At 43.2% G+C, this 24910-nt stretch overlaps 1 protein-coding gene across 13 annotated transcripts in view; it reads left to right on the top strand.

The window, feature by feature from the left end:
* Positions 1-24910, top strand: part of CTNND2 (catenin delta 2) — a 526223-nt gene that overhangs the window by 225618 nt on the left and 275695 nt on the right. For 10 of the 13 annotated variants that reach the window (XM_072153023.1, XM_072153024.1, XM_072153031.1 and 7 more), the window contains one exon: positions 21712-22030. In XM_072153023.1, coding sequence (XP_072009124.1) covers positions 21712-22030 — 319 coding nt within the window. The remainder of the gene's footprint in view (positions 1-21711; positions 22031-24910) is intronic. The other 3 variants (XM_072153032.1, XM_072153030.1, XM_072153033.1) reach the window with 1 other exon arrangement.

Genomic DNA, 24910 nt, shown 5'->3' with positions numbered 1-24910 from the left:
AACACTGCTATGCCATAGCCCTCAAAATGCCGGACCAAGCTAACAGTCCAAGAGTCCAAGGTGCTCCCCTCTCCTCTGCTTTTTCCTTGGACTGCCCCTCCCACGCCATACCCACGCCGGCTGTGACTACCAGGCTTCATGCGGCAGTCACCGCCTCCTTGGACCACCCCCTCACGTCCTCACATCCTATTAATGTACCTACCACCCGATCTAACTTTATAGTTCGATATGTGGTGGAAGGTTCCCTTTAAAGTCTTGTATTTAATTATCTATTTTTTTCTCAAAATGAACATAGTGTAAATTAGAGTTATTGAGGCTAAATTCACACGATGTATGCCCGCCGTACCGTAGTAGGCGCTGCTCACCCCCACCCCTCTCCATAGGTATACAAAGCGAACGGACCCATATTCGGTAGAATATTGCAGCAAAGACCCATCGCTATCACCCGCGGTTGGTGCTTGCGGGTGTTAACCTCTTCTTTGCCGCCGGCATGGTACCTACGATCATTGCTCCCCCGAACATCATCGGCGGATGGCGATCGGCTGCCATGACAGCCTCAGGTCTTCGTCAGATCCGAGGCTGAATGGTTTCAGAAGATTCGTTACAATGAGCCTGTGGCTCATTGTAATGAATCACATGCAAAAACTCCATATACTGCAATACAGTTGTATTGCAGTATATGGTATGAACGATCTGGCCATCTAGGGTTAAAGTACTCTAGAGGGTCTAAGAAATTGTGAAAAAATTTTTTTTTTAAAAAATAATAAAACATAAAAAATTCAAATCACCCCCCTTTCCCTAGAACTGATATAAAATATAATAAACAGTAAAAATCACAAACACATTAGGTATCGCTGCGTCCCAAAATGCCTGATCTATCAAAATATAAAAACGCTTATAACCGGCGGTGACCTCCGAGACGGGAGATGACGCCCAAATGTCCGAAATGCGACTTTTACACGACATAAAAAATGTAATAAAAAGTGATCAAAATGTCACACAGACCTCAAAATGGTAACAATTAAAACGTCGGCTCATTTCGCAAAAAATGACATATCACACAGCTCCGTACACAAAAGTATGAAAAAGTAATTTGAATTTTTTTTTCCTTTTTCATACACATTTGTTTAATTTTTGAAAATGTAGTAATACGCAATAAAACCTGTATAAATTTGGTATCACCGTGATCGTACCAAACCAAAGAATAAAGTAGAGGTGTTATTTGGAGGCCACCAGCACGTGACGCACATGCAGTTTTTAAAAATTTGTCCACATTTGGAATTTTTTTCCTGCCTCCCAGTACACGGCATTTTATAATAAATAACATCACGGGAAAGTAAAATTTGTTATGCACAAAATAAGCCCTCACACAGGTCTGTACACGGAAAAATGAAAAGTTATGGATTTTTGAAGGTGGAGAGCAAGAAATGAGCGAAAAAACCCTGCGCCATTAAGGGGTTAAGCTTTATTTTCTTAATGTTGATGTTATCAGAAGTATGGTACATAGGCAAGATTTTTTATTTTTATTTTTTCAACTTTTTATTTCTATTTTTCAGAAAAACAAAAAGCTTTTTTTATTGTACACTTCCGCTCAGGCATGAGCGTCTCACAAAAGTATCGTGTTACATACAATGCAAGTACAATTAAGTCAAAAACCATGTAAGACAAGATTTTTAAATAAACTCAGGATAACAAAATTACATTTTCTAATTCACATATTAATAAAAATACAGCATTTCAAAGATATAATTCCAACCTGTCTCTCAGTCAAGGTGTTTACAGCAGTGTTCAGAGGCTTACTCTACAAGCTACATATAAGATGAGGTCTTTATCTGGGAAGGAGGAAGGCATAGCAGGGCTGGCTGTGTGTTATAGGTGAGATAGCAGAGCTGGAGTGGGTCATTGTGATGTAGATCCATCTCATGACTCTGATCTGTCTCATCACTCTTTTTCTCTGTGTCAGATACTATTAGAATGTTTAGAAGCTATATAATAGTGTATATAAACCTTGTACCCTGATCATCTAAGTGCATTGTTAACACAAAACATCTCATACCACAGAGGAATCATAATGTGTCTGCTTAGAGTGGGGGGTGCACAACACGCGGGCCGCATTCGGTCGCGCACCCACAATTTTATTATATTTTTGCCGCGATTCACTGTAAAAATGTAATAAAAGATGAATGCAGTAAAGGGCTGTATACTGGGGAAGCTGGAGGACCTGTAATGATGTCATTATCACATGACCCTCCAGCCTCTAGCTTTTCCTCTATACAGCCTCCAACAGAACAGAGGGGGAAGACACTAGAACTGGGGGAAGACTACAACTGGGAGCTGCAGGGGGGGGGGCTAGAAATGGGGGCTGGACGGGAGACTATTACTAGGTGCTGCAGAGGGGAAATTAGCACTGGGGGCAGAACGGGGGAACTAGAACTGGGAGCTTCAGGGGGGAAACTAGAACTGGGGGCAGAAGGAGGGAACCTGAACTAGGAGCAGGAGTGGGGGACAGAACTGGGGGCAGGAGGGGGGACTAGAACTGAGGGCTGAAGGGGGGGACTAGAACTGGGGGCTAAAGGGGGGGCTAGAACTGGGGGCAGAATGGGGGAACTAGAACTGAGGGCTGCAGGGAGGAAACTAGAACTGGGAGCAGAGGGGGGACTAGAACTGGGGGCAGGAGGGGGGATAGAACTGTGGGCTGTAGGGGAGACTACTACTAGGGGCTGCAGGGGGGAAACTAGAACTGGGCGCAAACGGGGGAACTAGAACTGGGGGCTGCAGGGGGGAAACAAACTGGGGGCAGAAGGAGGGAATTTGAACTGGGGACAGGAGGGGAAGGGGGAATAGAACTGGGGGCAGGAGGGGGGAACTAAAACTGGGAGCAGGAGGAGGAAACTAGAACTGGGGGCAGGAGGGGGGAACTAGAACTGGGGGCAGGAGGGGGGAATTAGAACTGGCGGCAGGAGGGGGAACTAGAACTGAGGGCAGGAGGGGGGACTAGAACTGGGGCATTAGGGGAAACTACAACGGGGGGCAGGAGGGGAGGGTGGAGAGGACTGGGTTCAGTATTATAGTTGTTATATTCTTGTACATAGGGGCAGAATTATAGTAGGTATATTCTTGTACATAGGGGGCAGTATTATAGTAGTTATATTTTTGTACATAGGGGGAGGAATTGTAGTAGTTATTTTGTTGTACATAGGGGCAGTATTATAGTAGATATATTTTTGTACATAGGAGGCAGTATTACAGTAGTTATATTCTTGTACATAGGCGGCAGTATTATAATACACTGTTTCCCTGAAAATAAGACAGTGTCTTATATTCATTTTTGCTCCTAAAGAGGCACTAGGTCTTATTTTCAGGGGATGTCTTATTTTTCCATGAACAAGAATTGACATTTATCATTGAACAAAAAAATCTACTTTTCTAACATCCTTATAACTCTCCAAACTCAGAATTTCATGCTGTATTTCTTGTGACTCCATTTCTATTAGAATCATTGGCCCCAATCTCTCATGTTTAGTAAAAGCACTTTCCATAAATGACCCTTCTAATCCTGGAAGCTGCTGGTATCACATTTGCAGCACAACAGCCAGTGATTTACTTCCATGAATTCTTCCCCATGTCACAACCTTCTGCAGCATCTAAAAGATTTACTAATACTAATGTATGGCGTGGGGGGAGCTGCTGCAATGACTGCCGCTAGGTCTTATTTTCAGGGGAGGCCTTATATTTCTAAGCCTGAACAAAATTCTACTAGGTCTTATATTCGGGCGATGTCTTATTTTAGGGGAAACAGGGTAGTTCTATTCTTGTACATAGGAGCAGGCTTACAGTAGGTATATTCTTGTCCATGAGGAGCAGTATTATAGTAATTATATTCTTGTGCATATGGGGCAGTATTATAGTAGTTATATTCTTGTACATGGGAGCAGTATTATAATGTTAAATTCTTGTAGTGCATAGGAGGCTTTATTATAGTAGGTATATTCTTGTACATAGGGGCAGTAGGTATATTCTTGTACATAAGGGTCAGTATTATAGTAGGTATATTCTTGTACATAGGGGCAGTATTATAGTAGGTATATTCTTGTACATAAGGGGCAGTATTATAGTAGGTATATTCTTGTTCATAGGGGCAGTATTATAGTAGGTATATTTTTGGACATAGGGGTAGTATTATAGTAGTTATATTATTGTACATGGGAGTAGTATTAAAGTGGTTTTATTCTTATTGTAGTGCATAGGGGGCAGTATTATTGTAGGTATATACCTGTACATAGGGGGCAGTATTATAGTAGGTATATTCTTGTACATAAGGGGCAGTAATATAGTAGGTATATTCTTGTTCATACGGCCGTTAAAGTAGGTATATTTTTGGCCATAGGGGGCAGTATTATAGTAGTTCTATTCTTGTACATAGGGGGCAGTATTATAGTAGTTCTATTCTTGTACATAGGGGGCAGTATTATAGTTGTTATATTCTTGTACATAGGGGCACTATTATAGTAGTTATTTTATTGTACATAGAGGTAGGATTACAGTAGGTATATTCTTGTACATGGGGGGCAGTATAATAGTAGTTCTATTCTTTTCACCTCAGGCAGCAAAAAGACAAGAATCTTCCTGGTGCAGCAGATAATAAGTATGAATACCTGGCTGACTGCGCGCAGCCAGTTATAAACGATTATTAGCGGTTGCATGGGTTCAGACAATTTCCATCATCATTATTATCATCTGTATTGTAGTCTGCTCTGGGGTCTATGTTACTTGTTGTACAAATACAGTACTAGGCACTAGTGGTTCTTGGGGGGGTTGGTCGCTCTGTACTGTGGTTTTTGTCTACTATATACAAGAAGGGACAGGCACTGCCAGACTCAATAATTGTCCATGCATCCTTTGCAATACATGTAATTAACACCAGAAAAGATGGATGCATATACTGGACTAATATACAAACACAATTTTTATTTAGTAATCAATAAAGAAAAAACAAGACAAGGCTTCAATACAATAAAAACACTAAAAAGGTACAACAGGTATATGTACCTAGCTTCCACGGTACAAAGAGCGACCCAGCCCTCCCTAGTTCAAACTGCCCACCAATGCAACATACTAAAATTGCAGAGCAGGATAGACAAATGCACAATAACATGTACTGAAAAAGTATATATATTGGCTTGAAAAGACTGCCCTACTGATACAATACTCAACTAGATCATCCTCATGGGAACAAATGCACAAGGTAATGGAGATGGACAGAGAGCCAGGGAGGTAGAGAACCCCACGCGTTTTGTCACCACAGGGTGACTTCCTCAGGGGTGAGTGACTGTAGTGTGCATAGTCCCCCCATACCCCAATTGGTGTCCAAACAATGATAGACGCACACAGACAAGTAGGCATACCTCAAACGTGTTCCACACCAGCCAGCGTGTATGTAGCGTTATTGCGAGTGTGCGAGTTGCGCCGAATCACATGACAGGTCACATGATCGGAGCCGAAGCCACGCCCCTTAGCCCGGTGAATAGAGGGCATATGTACACGGGGACGCATGCGCCATGGAAACGGCTGAGTCAACAACATGAATAGAATGAAGAACAGCAAAGAACCAATAAGCAAGTAGATTTATAAAGTACAATTAGTATACAGCGAACATTAATAAACGGAATCAAAGTTTAAATACATGCTAGTCCATGCCGAATATCACGAGACCCGGACGGAGGTTAGGTATGTAAAATGCGGCGTAATACTTTCCGCCAAAAGTAAAAGAACACTTGAAAAACAGAAGAAGCAGCATACAAATTCAGCAAATAAATGTAAAACAAGATCATAGACTTAAAGTGTAACCGTCATTTCAAAAAACTTTTGATATGTTGCAGTGCAGGTAATTTTAAGCACTTTTGCAGTTGGATTAGTTACCGGAATCTTGCTCCTTCCTCCTGTATTCTGCAGACCTCCCCTAGATGTCAGTCATCTCACATATCTCTGTTACCATGGACATCCCGTCTTCAGAAAGAAGCTGAGACTACGGAGGGAGAGACACATCCCCATCCCCCTCTCTGCTCTTAGCTGATTACCTCATAGCTCAGTGCTGCAGCACTCCTGTGTCACTGCCCCAGCACTGTCATATCCAGGGAGAAGCCCTGACTAATTTAGTGACCAAACACCTACACTCTCATCTCTCCTCAGCTTTCCCTACACTTGTGTATAAAGAAATAATCCACACAGACACAAACTGCAGCCCCTCCCCCTCCCCCCATCACCTCACACAAGGAAGTGGCAGGAGACACTCTCCAAGTCTGCTAGCTGTGCCCTCATGTGCTGTGCTGGAGTGTTACTTAGATAGGTACATAGCTAGATAGATATGAGATAGATAAGCTTTAGATAGGGTATACACAGATAGATATATAGAGAGATAGATAGATATAAGATGGATGGATAGATAGATATGAGATGGATAGATAGATAGATAGATAGATAGATACAAGATGTATAGATAGATAGATATGAGATGGATAGATAGATAGATATCCAAGAAAAAAATGAGACTGCACTCCAAGGTAAAATGTGAAAAAAAACGGATGGGAGCTTTATTAGCCCATCCGTTTTTTTTTCACATTTTACCTTGGAGTGCAGTCTCATTTTTTTCTTGGATATATTTGTCTGGTGTGTCAAGACCAGGATATTGGGGTTTGCACCCACAAAATTACTTGGCAATCTTGGTGCTGCTGGACTTTTCAAATGTTGATAGATAGATAGATATGAGATGGATAGATAGATATGAAATAGATAGGAGAGATAGATAGATAGATATATAGATATGGTGTCATTGGTCATCAGCGTGTGCTTTTGATGAGGTGACAGGAGGCAGGTCCCGCCCCTCCTTCTTGCTGATTGTAGTTCTTTTGAGAGATGGAAACCATGGTTGCTATGGGCCAAAAGAGGTATTAAATGAGGACCAAGAGGCAAAATAATCTGAGGAATGATTCCCAGGGACACCTGGAGCAGAATTATGTTTTTTTTTTTTTGCTCAGAATGACGGTTACACTTTAAATATATATTATAGATAAGAATATGTACAAGTATACAAGTATAGAATAAAAGAAATAAACTTAAGTATAAGCGGACATAATTTAAAACTCATTACAATCTAATAAAGTACCAGGATATGAAGCAACAAGGAGTGTCAATATAGATAATGACTAAAGTGCCAAAGAAAGTGCAACGTGCAATATGTGTATAAAAAATGGTAAAATAAAATAATGAAAAAATGAACAATTCCTGCCCATGCTTTATAAGTAGTCAATGTTGTTGAGAAATGCTAACCAACCATATGGTTTGGGCACCAAAATTGGGGGGAAGAGGGGGGAGAAAACACCCTAGAATAAACCCATAAATAAATGCATGTAAGTAATACACTTAACAACATAAAAAATTGAGGACTAGAACAGTACAGCTCAATGTGGACAAGACAGATACGGATGATGATAAGTGGGATGGTAAAAACATCCAAGACAGACAAGAGTCACTTGTTAATAAAGAGATATTAGTTTCTGCAAATCGTCCCAAGTATTCATGAGTGTATTGTGACAATGGACCACATATCCACACATCCAAGTTCAGAGGTGGTCCCAGGCGAAAAGTTCAAAACAAAATATGAGGTGAGTTGGGAATGCAGCTGTCCATCATCATTGGAACATCTCTCCACGAGACTGTCTCTCTCCAAAAGATAAAGTAATATATAGAGAAGAGAACTCTGAGAAATCTGTCAGTAAGTATCATCTCTTCGAAAGATGTGCGTACTGTAATCAGCAACTGGAATCGGCAAGTGTCATCTCCTCGGCAGGTAAGAATACTGGATTTGGTGATCAGAAGGTGCATATTATGGCAGACTGCAAAAAGTCACGGTACAGATCTAAAGTGGATGTCTAAATGTAAAAGTACATATTATTGCTCAAGACTGCAAGCAAGTTGTATCACGAAAGAATGGCAGGGTTGCTAAAAAGAATACATGAAGAGCCGATCGTGAAATAGTGATGGAGAGTAGGCTGTGCCCGTAAATACTGTATATATAAGAGGGTATGTGAGTACCCATAATGTGATACGAAAAATGCAAAAATGTGCATAGACAATGCAAAAGTAAATTGGAGAATCAAGTGAAAACATAAGAAGAACTGAAAGCCGTGTAAGAGACGAACGATCCCAAGGTGAGACGCACAATAGTGTGAAGTTAAATAAAGGACTTACCTAAATACCTAAGAAAATTATGATTCTAAACTAGATGTGAAGAATCCCTGCATATAAGAATTGTTGCCACCTGCATACGAATACTGTTGGGACTAAAAAGATATACCTACAAAAAATGCATATATATTCATGTAATTAACATGACAATCAGAATTACGAGGTCAGAGGGGTTTATTGAACCCGGTAAACAAGAGGTCCTCATTTAAACCCCTCGGTGTTTGGCTGCCCAGCTTGAAAATCCATCGGCTTTCCAGACAAAGTAGTCCAGGCGTAATATCCCCTTCCCGAGGGTTAGGGCAGAGCCACCACACGTAAACCAGTAGACTTACCTTGATGGCACCTCCTGAAATGTTCAGCCACCGTAGACAATGGTTTGTCTTGTAAAAAATATGACGTTGCATTCACAATTGTAGAGAGGTGTTGTTGAGTCCTTCTCCGCAACTCCTGGGATGTCTGACCAACGTAAATTTTGTTAAATAGTTCCTGATTTGATGGATTGATAAAGTCCCTCCTAGATTGCATCAGTGGACAAATGGAGCACGCTCCACAGGGAAATGAACCCTTAAGGCCCCTTTCACACTTGCATTTTTCATGCGCGTTTTCTGCGCATGCTTTTGATGCGCAGAACTTGCATTGCACTCTGACCCATTGTAATCAATGACCGAAAAAGGTTGTTCACAGGGGCGCAACTACAGCGGTAGCAGCCATAGCAGCCACTATGGGGCCCACAGTGTCAGGGGGCCCTGTCCTCCGACCAGAAACAATAAAGAATGGAGGATGTGCACCTTTATATTTATATTGAACTGCATATGTCCAGCATAATATGTATATAACATATACTGTGATGTATATATATCTGCAGTATCTTTGATACTGTATATGGTGTTTGTATACACTGTATGTTGCAAATGGCACTGTTTGTATGTGTATATGCACATGAGTGTATTTATAAGTGATTAAAACTCATATGTGTGAGTATAGTAATATGTACATTTTTTGGTGGAAAGGGGGGCCCCATGCAGTAGCCTGCTAGGGAGCCCTGACTCTCCTAGTTACGCCACTGGTTGTTCCCCCCGCCTACCTATGGAATTTTACACTGACCAGCCTGGGGAGTGATAGGAGCTAAAACAGCTATAAAACTGAGAACAATTGTTAAGTAAGGGGGTTAGAAATTATCTTTATTGTGACATAGAATGAAAGGAGTGCCATTCAGAAACTATTTGTATTGTCACATTTTACATACATTTTTATATACATTTTTTATTTTTCTTGAAATTTGGACAAGAAAAATGTAATTTTTTTTATAACTTTTTTGCAAAATGAGATCCACTTTTATTAGCTATCTTTGTAAAGGCTAAAATTCTGGTATTAATTCTGGTTCACCAAGTCCATAAAAATAATATGTTATCTTTATTCAGTGGGTCACCACAATTACGTTGATACCCCATTTATATAGGTTTTTATGGGTGACTTGTTTTGCAGAATACATTGCCATAGGCATAAAAGGGCATGAGGGCATGTGTTTTAGCGGGATAAGCTGTACTTTTTATTGGTATCATGTTGGGTGTAAATGTTACTATTTGATGACTTTTTATCCTGTTTTTATGAGTGAAGATCTGAAAATATCAGAATTTTTTTCCCCCTTTTTTTATGGTGTTCACTGTGTGGGTTCAGTGACAATTTTATTTTATTGTACGGGTTGTTACAGACGTGTTGATACCCAATGGGATACATTTACTAAAGGCCATGTGCCAGTTTTATGTCAGACTTTTAATGTTCTTTTTAGTGCAAACTGCTTGCACAGGTATTTACGTGTCGGGTCCCGGTGCATGGAGAGGGCTCGCGGCCGGTAAGTATTGCAGCAAAGGCTTACCGGTAACACCCGCGATCGGTGCCGGCACTGATCGGGGGTGTTTTCCTGCTGATTGCCGCTGGTAAAGGTGCCGGCGGCTTCAAAAAGCGCTGCCATCTTTCTGAGGATCGTCGCTCCCCGTGACGTCATCGGGGAGCGGCGATCCGTTGCCATGGTAGCTTCGGGTCTCACGAAGACCCAAAGCTACTTCGGGTTAACCCATTCATTACAATGTGCTATCAGCTAGAGATGAGTGAGCACTAAAATGCTCGGGTACTCGTTATTCGAGACAAAATTTTCCCGATGCTCGAGTGCTCGTCTCGAATAACGAGCCCCATTGAAGTCAATGGGAGACTTGAGCATTTTTCAAGGGGACCAAGGCTCTGCACAGGGAAGCTTGGCCAAACACCTGGGAACCTCAGAAAAGGATGGAAACACCACGGAAATGGACAGGAAACAGCAGGGGCAGCATGCATGGATGCCTCTGAGGCTGCTTAATCGCACCATTATGCCAAAATTATGGGCAACAGCATGGCCATGACAGAGTGACCGAATGAGGCTAGATAGCATCTAAAACATGCAATAATTGACCCTGACACTATAGGGGACAGCATGCAGAGGCAGCAGTGGCAGGCTAGAGAGTGTCATGGCGACATACCCTAAATGGAAGCGCTGAAATGATTTCCTATGTGAACAAAAGGTTGACGGTATATTTAGTCGATAACACAGCATGGTGGCGACATAGTGACCAAGTTCCATAACGTACCTGGTGAAACACCCGAAAAATGAGCCTGACACAGCTCTTTTGATAAGGGGACGACATGTGGAGGCAGCCATGGAGACGACTTCCATGATTAAGAGCGACAGTATGGGGCATTCATATTGCGCTGCTATGATTGCAACTTCAGGTCTCCAGCATGGCGGCGACAGATGGGCCGAGTTCCACTATGTATCTGGTGAAACACCTGAAAATTCTGCCTGACACAGCTCGTTTGATAAGGGGATGATGTGCTGCATATCCTCTCGTGCTCTAGCGTCTGGGGTATAGAGAGTTGAAAGTTGCGCATGGAGACATTGGTGGACGCTGTGGAGGATTGTGGAGGCAAAATGGACAGGAAACAGCAGAGGCAGCATGCATGGATGCCTCTGAGGCTGCCTAATCTTGGGATGGAGCTGGAGGTCCGCTGCCAGGCGAACTTTCGCCTGTCCAAGCCCCTGTCTCTCGGCTCCTCCCCACCCAAAATGGGCCTGGGAGCCAGAAGCGTTTACTTTGAAAAAATTATAATTTTCAAAGCAGGCCGAGTCGTTTGAATATTTCACCTAGGAATAATGGAATAGCATAGTGGTTCTATTTTTAATTGTTTTTTTCGGAAATGGTTCCATGATTAAGAGCAACAGTATGGGGCATCCATATTGCGCTGCTATGATTGCCACTTCAGGTCTTCAGCATGGCGGCGACAGATGGGCCGAGTTCCACTATGTATCTGGTGAAACACCTGAAAATTCTGCCTGACACAGCTCGTTTGATAAGGGGACGATGTATGGAGGCAGTGAAGTAGTAGTAGATTAAAGGTGCTGCAGTTAAAACTATGTTAGTTGGATCTTGGGATGGAGCTGGTGCTCCGCTGCCAGGCGAGTTTTCGCCTATCCAAGCTCCTGTCTTTCGGCTACTCCCCAAACAGCACTTCTAAGAACCTTTTGTATAAGATCAAGTGTAGTAGTGTTCTTATAAGTTTGGGTTATGGCGGGTGAGGGGAATGTAAACAGATGCGCAAGAAGCGCTGAAATAATATTGGTAAATGATAAAAGTTTGCCAGTATATTTTGTGGATATCACAGCAGGGTGGCGACAAAGTTAACAAGTTTGATGTGGAAGCCATGAAAACAACCCAAAATTCTGCCTGACACAGCTCGTTTGATAAGGGGACGATGTATGGAGGCAGCTATGGTGATGACGTGTGGAGGTAGCAATGGAGACAACGTGTGGAGGCAGCTAAAAAGACGACGTGTGGAGGCTGCTATGGAGACAATTTAATTTGGATAGTGCCTGTATGTGGCAGTCCAAAAAATTTTTCAAACCAGAGGAGCAGGTAGGTGGTCCTCCAGAAAAATTAAATAAATTGAGTGTCTGTATGTGGCACTCCCAAAAATTGTTTAAAACAGAGGACCGGATAGGTGGCCCTCCAGAAAAATTAAATACATACAGTACTATAGCTAGAGCCAGTTGGCCCTGGCAAAAAATAGCTAGTATCCTCTGCTTTAGTGTACAAAGAGGAGGAGAAGGAGGACAATGAGGAGGAGGAGTGCATACATTATTCAGGTTGAGCTTCTTTCACCTGGTGGAGAATGGAAATCCTGAGAAATCCAGGCTTTATTCATCTTGATAAGCGTCAGCGCTGTCAGTCGACAGGCGTGTACGCTTATCGGTGATGATGCCACCAGCTGCACTGAAAACCCGCTCGGACAACACGCTAGCGGTAGGGCAGGCAAGACCCTCCAAGCCGTACAGCGCCAGTTAGTGCCACATGTCCAGCTTTGAAACCCAGTAGTTGTAGGGAGCTGTGTGATCATTTAGGACGATGGTATGGTCAGCTACGTACTCCCTCACCATCTTTCTGTAAAGATCAGCCCTACTCTGCCGAGACTGGGGACAGGTGACAGTGTCTTCCTGGGGTGACATAAAACTGGCAAAGGCCATGTAAATCGTACCCCTGCCAGTGTTGGACAAGCTGCCTGCTCGCCTACTCTCCCTTGCTACTTGTCCCGCAGAAGTACGCCCTCTGCCACTAGCGCTGTCAGAAGGGAAATACTGTTTCAGCTTGTGCACCAGGGCCTGCTGGTATTCATGCATTCTCACACTCCTTTCCTCTCCAGGGATGAGAGTGGAAAGATTTTGCTTGTACCGTGGGTCCAGGAGAGTGAATACCCAGTAATCGGTGCTGGAATAAATTCTTTGAACGCGAGGGTCACGGGATAGGCAGCCTAGCATGAAATCTGCCATATGCGCCAGAGTCCCAACGCGCAAGAATTCACTCCCCTCACTGGCCTGACTGTCCATTTCCTCCTCCTCCAACTCCTCTTCTTCTGCCCATACACGCTGAACAGTGAAGGACTGAACAATGCTCCCCTCTTCTGTCTCGCCAACATTCTCCTCCTCTTCCTCCTCATCCTCCTCCACCTCCTCCGATATGCGCTGAGAAACAGACCTGAGGGTGCTTTGGCTATCAACAAGAAAATCTTCTTCCCCCGTCTCTTGTGACGAGCGCAAAGCTTCCGATTTCATGCTGACCAGAGAGTTTTTCAACAGGCCAAGCAGCGGGATGGTGAGGCTGATGATGGCGGTATCGCCACTGACCATCTGTGTTGACTCCTTAAAGTTACTCAGCACCTGACAGATATCAGACATCCACATCCACTCCTCATTGTAGACTTGAGGAAGCTGACTGACCTAACTTCCAGTTCTGGTGGAAGTTGACATCTGGCAGTCTACAATCGCTCTGCACTGCTCTGAGTGGGCAGTTGGAGGCGGCGCTGCGCTGCCCTGAGAGTGGCAGCATCTGTGCTGGACTTCCTGAAATGCGCACAGATGCGGCGCACCTTCGTGAGCAAATCAGACAGATTGGGGTATGTCTTGAGTAAACGCTGAACTATGAGATTTAACACATGGGCCAGGCATGGCACATGTGTCAGTCTGCCGAGTTGCAGAGCCGCCACCAGGTTACGGCCGTTGTCACACACAACCATGCCTGGCTTCAGGTTCAGCGGTGCCAGCCACAGATCAGTCTGATGCCCTGTAATAGCTCTTGGGCGGTGTGCCTTTTATCGCCTAGGCTCAGCAGTTTGAGCACCGCCTGCTGTCGCTTAGCGATGGCACTTCTGCTGTGCCTAGAGCTACCGACTGATGGCGCCATGCCCACGGATGGTAATTCGGAGGAGGAGGGGTGGGAGGAGGAGGAGGCATAGTAGGCCTTTGAGACCTGGACCGAGGTAGGCCCCGCAATCCTCGGCGTTGGCAGTATATGACCAGCCCCAGGGTCAGACTCGGTCCCAACCTCCACCAAGTTAACCCAATGTGCCGTCAGCGATATATAGTGGCCCTGCCTGGCAGCACTCGTCCACGTCAGGGCACGGATGATGTTGTCTGACACGTGCTTGTGCAGGGCTGGGACGGCACATCCGGAAAAGTAGTGGTGGCGGGGGACCGAATACCGAGGGGCGGCCGCTGCCATGAGGTTTCAAAAGGCCTCGGTCTCTACCAGCCTATAGGGCAGCATCTCCAGGCTAAGCAGTTTGGAGATGTGGACGTTGAGGGCTTGGGCGTGTGGGTGGGTTGCGCTATACTTCCTTTTGCGCTCCAGCGTCTGGGGTATGGAGAGCTGAACGCTGGTGGATGCTGTGGAGGATCGTGGAGGCGAAGATGGGGTTTTCGCACGGGAGGTGTTTGGGCCGGGGTCCTGGGCAGGGGGCTAACTAGCAGATGACACAGGGGAAGGAGCAGTGGTGTGCCCAGTCGGAGGTGAACGGGCTTGGTGCCAATGAGTGGGGTATTTAGCATTCATATGCCTGCGCATACTGGTGGTAGTTAAGCTAGTAGTGGTGGAACCCCTGCTGATCCTGGTTTGGCACAGGTTGCACACCACAGTCCGTCGGTCATCCGGTGTTTCTTTAAAGAACCTCCAGACTTCTGAAAATCTAGCCCTCGCCACGGGAGCTTGACTACGTGAAACATTTGGGGCTGATGCACCAGCTCTGGCCCTGCCTCTCCGTCTGGCCCCACCACTCCCTCTTCCAACCTGTTCTGGTATAGGACTCGCCTCCGTCTCAGAAGCACTGTGTTCACCCGGCCTATCAACCCAACTTGGGTCTGTCACCTCATCATCCTCCGATCCCTCGGACTTCCTGCCCTGACAACAACTTCACCACTGTCTGACAACCGTGTCTCCTTATCGTCCGACACCTCTTTACACACTTCTTCCACTATGTCAATAATGTCATCATCACCCACAGACTGCGACCGGTGGAAAACCTGGGCATAGGAAAATAGCTCAGCAGCAACCGGACAAGTGGTTTGTGACTGTGGGAAGGGTCCAGAAAACAGTTCCTCAGAGTATGCCGGTTCAAATGCAAAATTTTGCTGGGAGGGGGCAGACTGGGGGGAAGGAGGCTAAGGCGGAGGAGCTGGAGGAGTGCTGATTTTGGTGACATGGGTGGACTGCGTGGAAGACTGACTGGTGGACAAATGGCTAGAAGCATTGTCCGCAATCCACGACATCACCTCTTTGCACTGTTCTGGCCTCAACAGTGCTCTACCACGAGTCCCAGTAACTTGAGACATGATGAACCTAGGGAGTGTAGCTCTGCGGCATTCCCCTGCTCCCTTATCAGCATGTGGTGTCTCACCCCGCCCAGGACCACGGCCTCTAACCCCTGCAGTAGTTGGACGCCCACGTCCATGCCCTCGTCCTCTACCCCTAGCCCTCGGGTTAAACATTTTCAAAATTAAAGTGTAAACTTTACTCTTTTTTTTGTGTTTTTTTTTTGGTGTTTTTTTTTTTTTAAACAAAACGATGCTATCCTATTGCTATGGCTAGTTTCTAACCTACACTGACAGCACACAACTGGATTTTGTGCTGTGTCTGATGACTTTGAGTTATAAAAAGAAATAAACGTAAAAAAAAATAAATCAGCAGACTGTGCCTAATTCAAATCAAACCCCTAATAAATTGTCCCACTTTGGTGTTTGAGGTGGATATGTGTGTCACTAAGAGCTAAACACAACGGTCACAAGTCTCCCAGCAAATTCCTCATAATATGGTACTAGCTGCACTACTAGTGGCAGCAAGCCCAGCCACAAGCAAACCAAAAAAAAGTAAAATATAACGCTATTGTAGGCCTAGATAAGCCGTTGGGGTTCTCCTATGGATATTTTCTAGCCTACACTGAAAGCACACTGCTTTGCCAGATTACTTTGAGTTATAAAAAGAAATAAACGTAAAAAAAAATAAATCAGCAGACTGTGCCTAATTCAAATCAAACCCCTAATAAATTGTCCCACTTCGGTGTTTGAGGTGGATATGTGTGTCACTAAGAGCTAAACACAACGGTCGCAAGTCTCCCTGCAAATTACTCACAATATGGTACTAGCTGCACTACTAGTGACAGCAAGCCCAGCCACAAGCAAACCAAAAAAAAGTTAAATATAACGTTATTGTAGCCCTAAGAAGGGCTGTTGGGTTCTTGTAGAATCACTCCTGCCTAACACTATTCTAATAGAACACCCTAACGCTTTCCCTGACCAGCAGCAGCTCTCTCCCTAGCGGCATCCAGACAGAGAATGATCCGAGCCGCGCGGGCAGGGGCTAGTCTATTCCAGGGTCACCTGATCAGGCCAGCCAACCACTGCTATCGACGTGTAAGGGTACCACATCATGCTGGGTGTAGTGCAGAGTCTCCTGGCTTGTGATTGGCTCTGTTTCTGGCCGCCAAAAATCACAACGGCGGGAGATGCCATTTTCTCGAGCTGGCGAAATTCTGGCGAGTATGTTCGCTCATCTCTACTATCAGCACATTGTAATGTATGAGTAGTAAAATACACATATACTGCCATACTGTATGGCACCGCCATCTTTCTGAGGATCGTAGCTCCCCGTGACGTCATCGGGGAGCCGTGATCCGTTGCCATGGAAGCCTCGGGTCTTTGGAAGACCCGAGGTTTCTTCGGGTAAACCCATTAATTACAATGTGCTATCAGCACATTGTAATGAATGAGGAGTAAAATCATACTGTAGTATGGCAGTATATGATAGGATCGTACAGACACCCTAGGGTTAAAGTACCCTTGGGAGTCTGAAAAATAGTAAAAAAAAAAAAAAAAAAAAAAGTTTAAAAAAATAATTATAATAAAAATACCTAAAAATTCAAATCTCTAGAACTGATATAAATATAAATAAACAGTAAAAATCATAAACACATTAGGTATCGCCGCGTCTGAAAATGCCCGATCTATCAAAATATAAATACACATTTTTTGCAATCACTTAAAAAAGTAACTCCTGATATAAATTTTAAAATAATGTTTGAAACACTCTGCTTACACAGTAACACGGGGAGAGGTACTTTATTCCAGGCATATACTATGATGGTTTCTTCTGTCAATAAACTTCCTTATATGCTAGAGTGGGAAAAGGATTTTGCTATCAACCTAACAATGAGAGAGTGGCAAGACCTTTAAGATCTCGATAAATGCTAATTTAGTGGAGCCAAATTTTAAAGTCTTTTCACGATAGTACATGGTGCCCTCCCGCCTGTCAAAAATTTTTCCCACAGTATCATCTTAATGTTTCAGAGGGTGCGGGATGGAGGGCACTCATGCTCACATATGGTGGCATTGTCCTAAGGTCAAGCGATTCTGGAGACGCATATTTAACATGTTATACTCCATAACGCAAATAAATCTTAAGCTTTCTCCTGTGTATGCACTTCTGAATGGAACAATACCAGACCTCTCGGTTGCACAACATAGATTTACTTCTAACCTTTTCTTAGCAGCTAAGATCGCAATAGCAACTTCGTGGAAAAAAGCTGTTGTTCCATTACACTTGGTAAAATCTAAGCTAAATTGGATTATGATTAACGATAAGTTATACAGTATGTTACATGATAAAGAAGCGATTTTTAAGAAAATTTGGCAAGACTGGATCACATATTCCTCTACTGAATGAGTAGTGTTACTGGTATTTTAGGTCCTTTTTCGGCCTCTCACCCCAGGCCAGGGGTACCCAATCTTCCTTCCCTCTTTTCCTTCCATTCCCCCCTCCTTTTTTTTATGGTTTTACTGTATTGTCAGAAGGATTTGGATGTATTAGAGAGCTTCAGCTTCAGAGATCTTTGCTGGGCTATTTAAGCTAATTATAAGAACATACATATTGTATACTTTATGAAAAATGTATCTATGTTGCTACATAACTGACAAACAAGATTTCATGTTTTAAAATGTTTTATTGCTTTAAAAAACTCAATAAAAATTATTGAAAACAAACAAGTTCAAGACAGTCACACGTGGCAGAATTACCCTGATGTTTTTGGGTTGCTTTGCTGCCTCTAGCACTGGACTGCTTGACCGTGTGCATGGCATTATGAAGTCTGAAGACTACCATCAAATTTTGCAGCAAAATGTAGGGCCAGTGTGATAAAGCTGGGCCTCACTCAGAGGTCACGGGTCTTCCAGCTGGACAATGACCCAAAACACACTAGAAAATGGTTTAACCCCTTAAGGACGCAGGGTTTTTTGGCTCATTTCTCGCTCTCCAACTTCAAAAATCCATAACTTTATCATTTTTACGTGTACAGACCTGTGTGAGGGCTTTTTTTGTGCGTAACAAATTTTACTTTCCCGTAATGTTATTTATTTTAACATGCCTTGTACTGCGAAGCTGAAAAAAAATTACAAATGTTGAAAAATTTAAAAAAAACGCACGTGCGTTTCTTTATTCTTTGGTTTGGTGCGATCACGGTTATACCAAATTTATATAGGTTTTATTGTGTTTTAATACATTTTCAAAAATTAAACTGTGTACAAAAAAGAAAAAATTTTTTTTGCCATCTTCTGACGCTAATAACTTTTTCATACTTTGGTGCATGGAGATGTGTGAGGTGTCATTTTTTGTGAAATGAGGCAACGTTTTCATTGCTACCATTTTGAGGTCTGTGCGACATTTTGATAATTTTTTATTTCATTTTTCATGTTATGTAAAAAGGTGTAAAAGTCGCATTTCGGACATTTGGGTGCCATTCCCGTCTCGGAGGTCACCGCCGCCCGTAACCGTTTTTATATTTTGATAGATCGGGCATTTTGGGACGCGGTGATACCTAATATGTTTGTGATTTTTACTATTTATTATGTTTTATATCCGTTCTAGGGAAAGGGGGGTGATTTGAACTTTTTTTTTATTTTTTAAACTTTTTTTTTCACTATTATTTAGACCATCTAGGGTACATTAACCCTAGATGGTCAGATCGCTCCTACCATATACTGCAATACTTCTGGATTGCAATATATGGCATTTTTGCAGCACATTCATTACAATGAGCCACTGGCTCATTGTAAGGAAACTGCAGAAGCCATGTAGCCTCGTGTCAAAAAAAGACCCGAGGCTACCATGGCAACCGATCGCCGCCCCCCGATGATGTTCGGGGGCGCGGCGATCGCAATAAACATGGCTGACTTTGCCGGCAGCAATGACATGGTTAATAGCCGCGTTCGGTGCAAGCATGAAGCCTATGAGCCCTCTTCATACATCCCTTATACCTCTGCGCCGTAGAGCTACGGCGCAGAGCGTTAAGGGGTTAAGAGAAAGCACTGGAGACTTCTAAAGTGGCTAGCAATGAGTCCAGACATGAATCCCATAAAACACCTGTGGAGAGATCTCAAAATGTCAGTTTGGAGAAGGCACCTTTCAAATATCAGGGACCTGGAGCAGTTTGGTCTGAAATTCCAGCAGAGCATTGTAAGAAACTCATCGATAGTTACCGGAAGCGGTTGTTCGCAGTTATTTTGTCTGAAGGTTGTGCTACCAAGTATAAGGCTGAGGGTGCCAATTCTTTTGTCCAGCCCATTTTTGGAGTTTTGTGTAAAATTATCAATGATTTGATTTTTTTTCATTCTCTTTTGTGTTTTTTGATTGCAAGCTAAATAAATGAAGATATTAATATCAAAGAATATGTGATTGCAGTCATTTTCTGGAAGAAGACGGGTATTATCTGACAGAATTCCATTTGTACCAATACTTTTGGCCAACAATGTGATGAGCTGTACACTGTGTGGTGTGATATATGTGGTGCGGTGTAATGTGATGTATGGTGTATGAGGTACAATGTTTGAGTTGCAGTGTGGTGTATACTATGTATGTGGTGTGGTATATACTGTGTGATGTATGCGTGTACACTGTGTGGTGTGATGTATGCTGTGCGGTGTATACTGTGTCGTGTATGAGATGCAGTGTATATACTGTGTGGTGTGATGTATACTGTGTGGTGTATGAGGTGCAGTGTATACTGTGGGGTATATGAGGTGCAATGAGGTATATACTGTGTTTGTATACGGTGTGGTTTATACTGTGTGGTGTGATGTATTCTGTGTGGTTTATGAGGTGCGCTGTGATGTATGCGGTGTGGTATAAACTGTGTGATATATGCGGTATATACTGAGTGGTGTGTACAGTGCGGTGTGATGTATACTGTGTGGTGTATGAGTTGAGGTGTGCTGTATACCGTGCAATGTATACTGTGTGTGTGAAGTATACTCTGCAGTGTATGTAGTGTGGTTTATACTGTGTGTTTTATGCTATGGGGTGTATACTGTGCACTATATACTGTGTGGTTTATACGGTACGGTGTATTCTGTGTGGTGTATGAGGTGTTATTTATGTATACTATCCAGTGTATGTAGTATGGTGTATGAGGTGCGGAGTGATGTGTACTGTGCAGTGTATCCGTGAGAATGTAGTGAGAACAGGCGAAGTAGAGGAGAAAATAATTTATTTACCCCTTAACATTGCAAGCCATAATAGGCTATATGGAGATGGCTCACAAACTAAGCTCTCTCCATACAAGGCCGGTGCCTGCTGTATCAGACAGCATACACCAGCCATTAAGGCTACATTCACACTGCCGTATGGAGGACGTATATACGGCCGATATACGTCCTCCATAGACAGCAATGGGCGCACGGCGCCCTACGGGAGCAGTACGGTGCAGCACACGTGTGGCACCGTACCGCTCCGTACCTGGGAAAAAGATAGGACCTGTCCTATCTTTTCCTGTAATACGGCGCCGTGCGCCATGTATCTCTACGGGGAGGGGCGGGAGTGAGCTGTGCTCACCTCCTCCTCCTCTCCCCGTGCACTGCCGTTGCCCGCTATGGTACGGTACAGGCGGGCAACGGCAGTGTGAATGTAGCCTAACACCTGGCACCTGAAGCCAATCACATCAATTAACGGAGCATGAGTCATGTGGGCAGGTTTTCAACAGTGACTCCATGACTTGGGCTCTTGCATGAGATGCCCAAATGACTCCAAGCTGAATTGAAGCAGTTGTTGCCATTAACCAGTTATGTGAAATCCTACTGACAGAATCCCATTAAAAGCCGGATGTGCATTGCCATTTTTTTGGGATGTTAAACTAGGAAGTACAATTTGCCCTATAAATAGAACAATAAAAAAAAGTCTAGAGAGAATAAAAAGCTGCACAGATTTAAATACATTTGACGTCACGTTGGTGGCGAAGGGGGGACAATTGTCTGCCCTGGGTGCCAAAATGCCTTGTCCCAGCCTTGGTTGCAGGTAAAAAGTCAATAGAACCTCTTTTAAGTAAGTATATTGTTTTACATTTTTTGTAAAATGTTAGTCATGTTATCAAATGGAGGTTTTTTTTCTGTCATTTGTTTTAACTGCAGTATTTTAGCAACATCTGTAAAAGCAAACATTTGATGGATAGTTATTTAAACTTTTTGACTTTGTTCTGTTTTTATGTGGTAAGCATAGTCTATAGTTTTCTCAATTACTGACAATGTTTCTTTTCTGTTTCCCCTGTACTGTATATATTTTTCCCACCTAGACCTGGTTAACCATTTTTGTGAACAGATCCTTAGTTTTTTACTTTGTCCCTACTTTCCTATCGTAGCCCCATCTTCCCCTGGTGTCGACTCCGTACCTTTACAGCGTACAGGCAGCCAACATTGCTCTCAGAATGCAACAGGGACCTTCCAGAGGGCCAGTTATGCTGTAGGCCCAGGCTCCAATTATGTGGACCCATACCGACAGCTGCAGTATTGTCCAACTGTTGATTCACCCTACAGTAAATCGGGGCCAGCTATACCACCTGAAGGAACATTAGCCAGGTCTCCATCTATTGATAGCATTCAGAAAGATCCAAGGTAAGCATTACTTTTCGATTTAATTATTCTTCCTCATTTCTATAGTGTATTTTTGAAAGTACAATGTCTTTTTATATATTTGCATACAATAAGCTCTTGTATTTGCATTGATCTTTTAAGTTATTTTGTTATGAAACCTACATTTAAAGGATACCTTTTAATTCAAATATAAGTGGACTAACACCTAATATAGGACATCTACCACCAGGATTAAGGTTTGTAAACCAAGCACACTTACCTGTGGTGTGTGCCCCCTCTGTCAGGATCTCCTATTTTTTTCGATTTTTATGCTGATGTTTTTTATGGAAAAAAAGGTTTTACAAATTATGCAAATGAACCTGGATCCTGGAGCCCATCAGGTTCATTTGGATAATTTTTAAAACCTCTTTTTTTTTTGGAAAAACCATAGCTTTAGAAGCTAAAAGAAGAGAAGATCCTAACAGAGGGGGCACTGCACATCAGAGTATAGTCCATAGACTATAGTGGTGCCAAAGTATAGTCTATAGACCATAGTCTATAGACTATACTCTGGTGTGCACCGTGATCAGCACCACCCCCCGGACAGCTTGATTCCCCTTGCCAACCGCTAGTGGTGTTGCCCTGCGCTTCGGCTCCATCACCTCTGCAGGTTTATAGTACCACTACATCTACCTGCAATACTATGACCTCCTGATATAATCCAAACATTGCATACAGTGTATTATGTTAATGGACCCAATGAAGAGGACAATTCGTCCTTGAAACGCGTCGTCCACTGTTGAAAAAATAAAAAAACGTTTCATACACCTTGGAGTCCACCTTTCCATTTTAGCCATAGGGGCAGCGTGCACTTCCCAACCTGTGTTTTTGATTTCTTTGTCTTCCGCCTACTTCCTTATTGGACTTATTGGCTCCACTGCGTCTCACAGGGTACGCTGCAGCCCTCCCCAGTTCCTCCCCATACCCACTGCATCCAACCGTAGACCCCCCTACCTGCAATACCATCACCTCTCCCACCCTAAGGCGCCACGTGACTCCTCTTCTAATACAAATGAATAAAAAAAAAATCAAACCACCCAAACACATAGTAAACATGCAAAAACACACCTAAAACGCACCTTGTGACAGTACCCTCAGGGTACTGCCGCACGAGGCGTTCTTAGACCATTCTTGTTTACAATGGGTTTGGCTGCTTTTAATCCGTTTCACACTTCTAGAAATGAAGATAAACAGGTTCAAACCAGCCAAACGCATGGTAAACTTGAAAAAACCCATTTGTTGTTAACCCTAAAAGACCTGGCCCTTTTTTGTTTTTTCATTTCCATTTTTCACTTCCCACATCATTTTCACATCAAAAATCTATAACTTTTTTTTTTTTTAAAACACATAAAGAGCTCTGTGACGGCTTGTTTTCTGCGTAACAAATAGCATTTCATAGTGACAGTATTTAATGTTACATCTCCTTTACTGGGAAGCGGGGAAAAAATCCAAACGCTGTGAAATTGGTGAAAAAAACGCATTTGTGCCCTTTTCTTGTGGGATTGGATTTTGTCTTTCACTGTGCGCCCCAAATGACATGTTTACTTTATACTTTGGGTCGGTGCGATCTCAGGGATAAGAAATTTGTATAGGTTTTATAATGTTTTCCTACAATTACAAAAACTTCCTGTACAAACATTTATTTTAGATTTTGCCATCTTCTGACGTTAATAACTTTTTCATACTTTGGTGTAGGAGCTGTGGGTGGTTTAAATTTTTGCAACTTTTGATGAAGTTTTCAGTGCTTCTATTTTTAGAACTGTACAACCTTCTTATCACTTTTTATTGAAATTTTTATATTTTTCAAAATGGAAAAAAGTGCCATTTTCGACTACTGGTGCTTTTTTCCATTACGGGGTTAAGCGCAGTGAAGGACTGTTAATGTATTTTGATAGACCGGGCATTTTCGGATGTGGCGATACCTAATGTGTTAATGATTTATGATGTTTATTTAGGGAAAGGGGGGTGATTTGAATTTTTTTTTTAATATAATTTTTTTTCGATTTTACTTTTACTATTTTTCAGACCTTTAATCCTAGGTTGTCTGATTGATCCTACCATATACTGCCATACTACAGTATGGCAGTACAGGCAGTCCCCGGGTTACATACAAGATATGTTCCATAGGTTTATTCTTAAGTCGAATTTGTATGTAAGTCGAAACTGTATATTTTACCACTGTAGATCCAGACAAAAATTTTTTTGCTCCCGTGACAATTTTTTTTTTTTGCTGTAATTGGACCAAGGATTATCAATAAAGCTTCATTACAGACACTTTACAGCTGATCATTGCAGTCTGGGTCTATAGTAAAGCCTCCAGAGAGTTTCCCCAGAGGTCACAGTGGGCAGATGGGTCCGTCTTTAACTGGGGGTCATCTGTAACTTGGGTGTCCTTAAGTAGGGGACTGCCTGTATATGGGGATTTTCCTCCTCAATCATTACAATGTTCGAATTGCACATTGTAATCAATGGGTTAAAACAAGACAGCCTCGGGTCTTTGATGACATCCTGGGGAGTGATGATATTCAACAACATAGCGGCGCCAATGTGATGCCATCTTTTTGAAGCCGCTGACAGTTATGCCAGCTGCGATGTGCGGGATAACACCCGCGATCAGTTCTAGCACAGATCACGGCTGTTACCGGCACGTTTTTGCTGCAATATACAGCAAAGATTAAGGCCTGGGTCACACGTTCCGCTAGCATTCCGTTCATAACGCAACGCTTGCACACAGGGGGCGGGCCTTGGCCCGATCACATTTGCGTTTCCCGATCTTATAGATCTCACAGGTACTGCCTGTGGACAGCCCTGGGGTCCTGAACTGACCTCAGGGCTGCCATTACAGTTATCGGCACCCCTCGA

Source organism: Engystomops pustulosus, chromosome 5, assembly GCF_040894005.1.
Source record: "Engystomops pustulosus chromosome 5, aEngPut4.maternal, whole genome shotgun sequence".
NCBI lineage: Eukaryota > Metazoa > Chordata > Amphibia > Anura > Leptodactylidae > Engystomops > Engystomops pustulosus.
The sequence above is the reverse complement of the archived record's forward strand: the minus strand, read 5'-3'. Positions and strand labels throughout refer to the sequence as shown.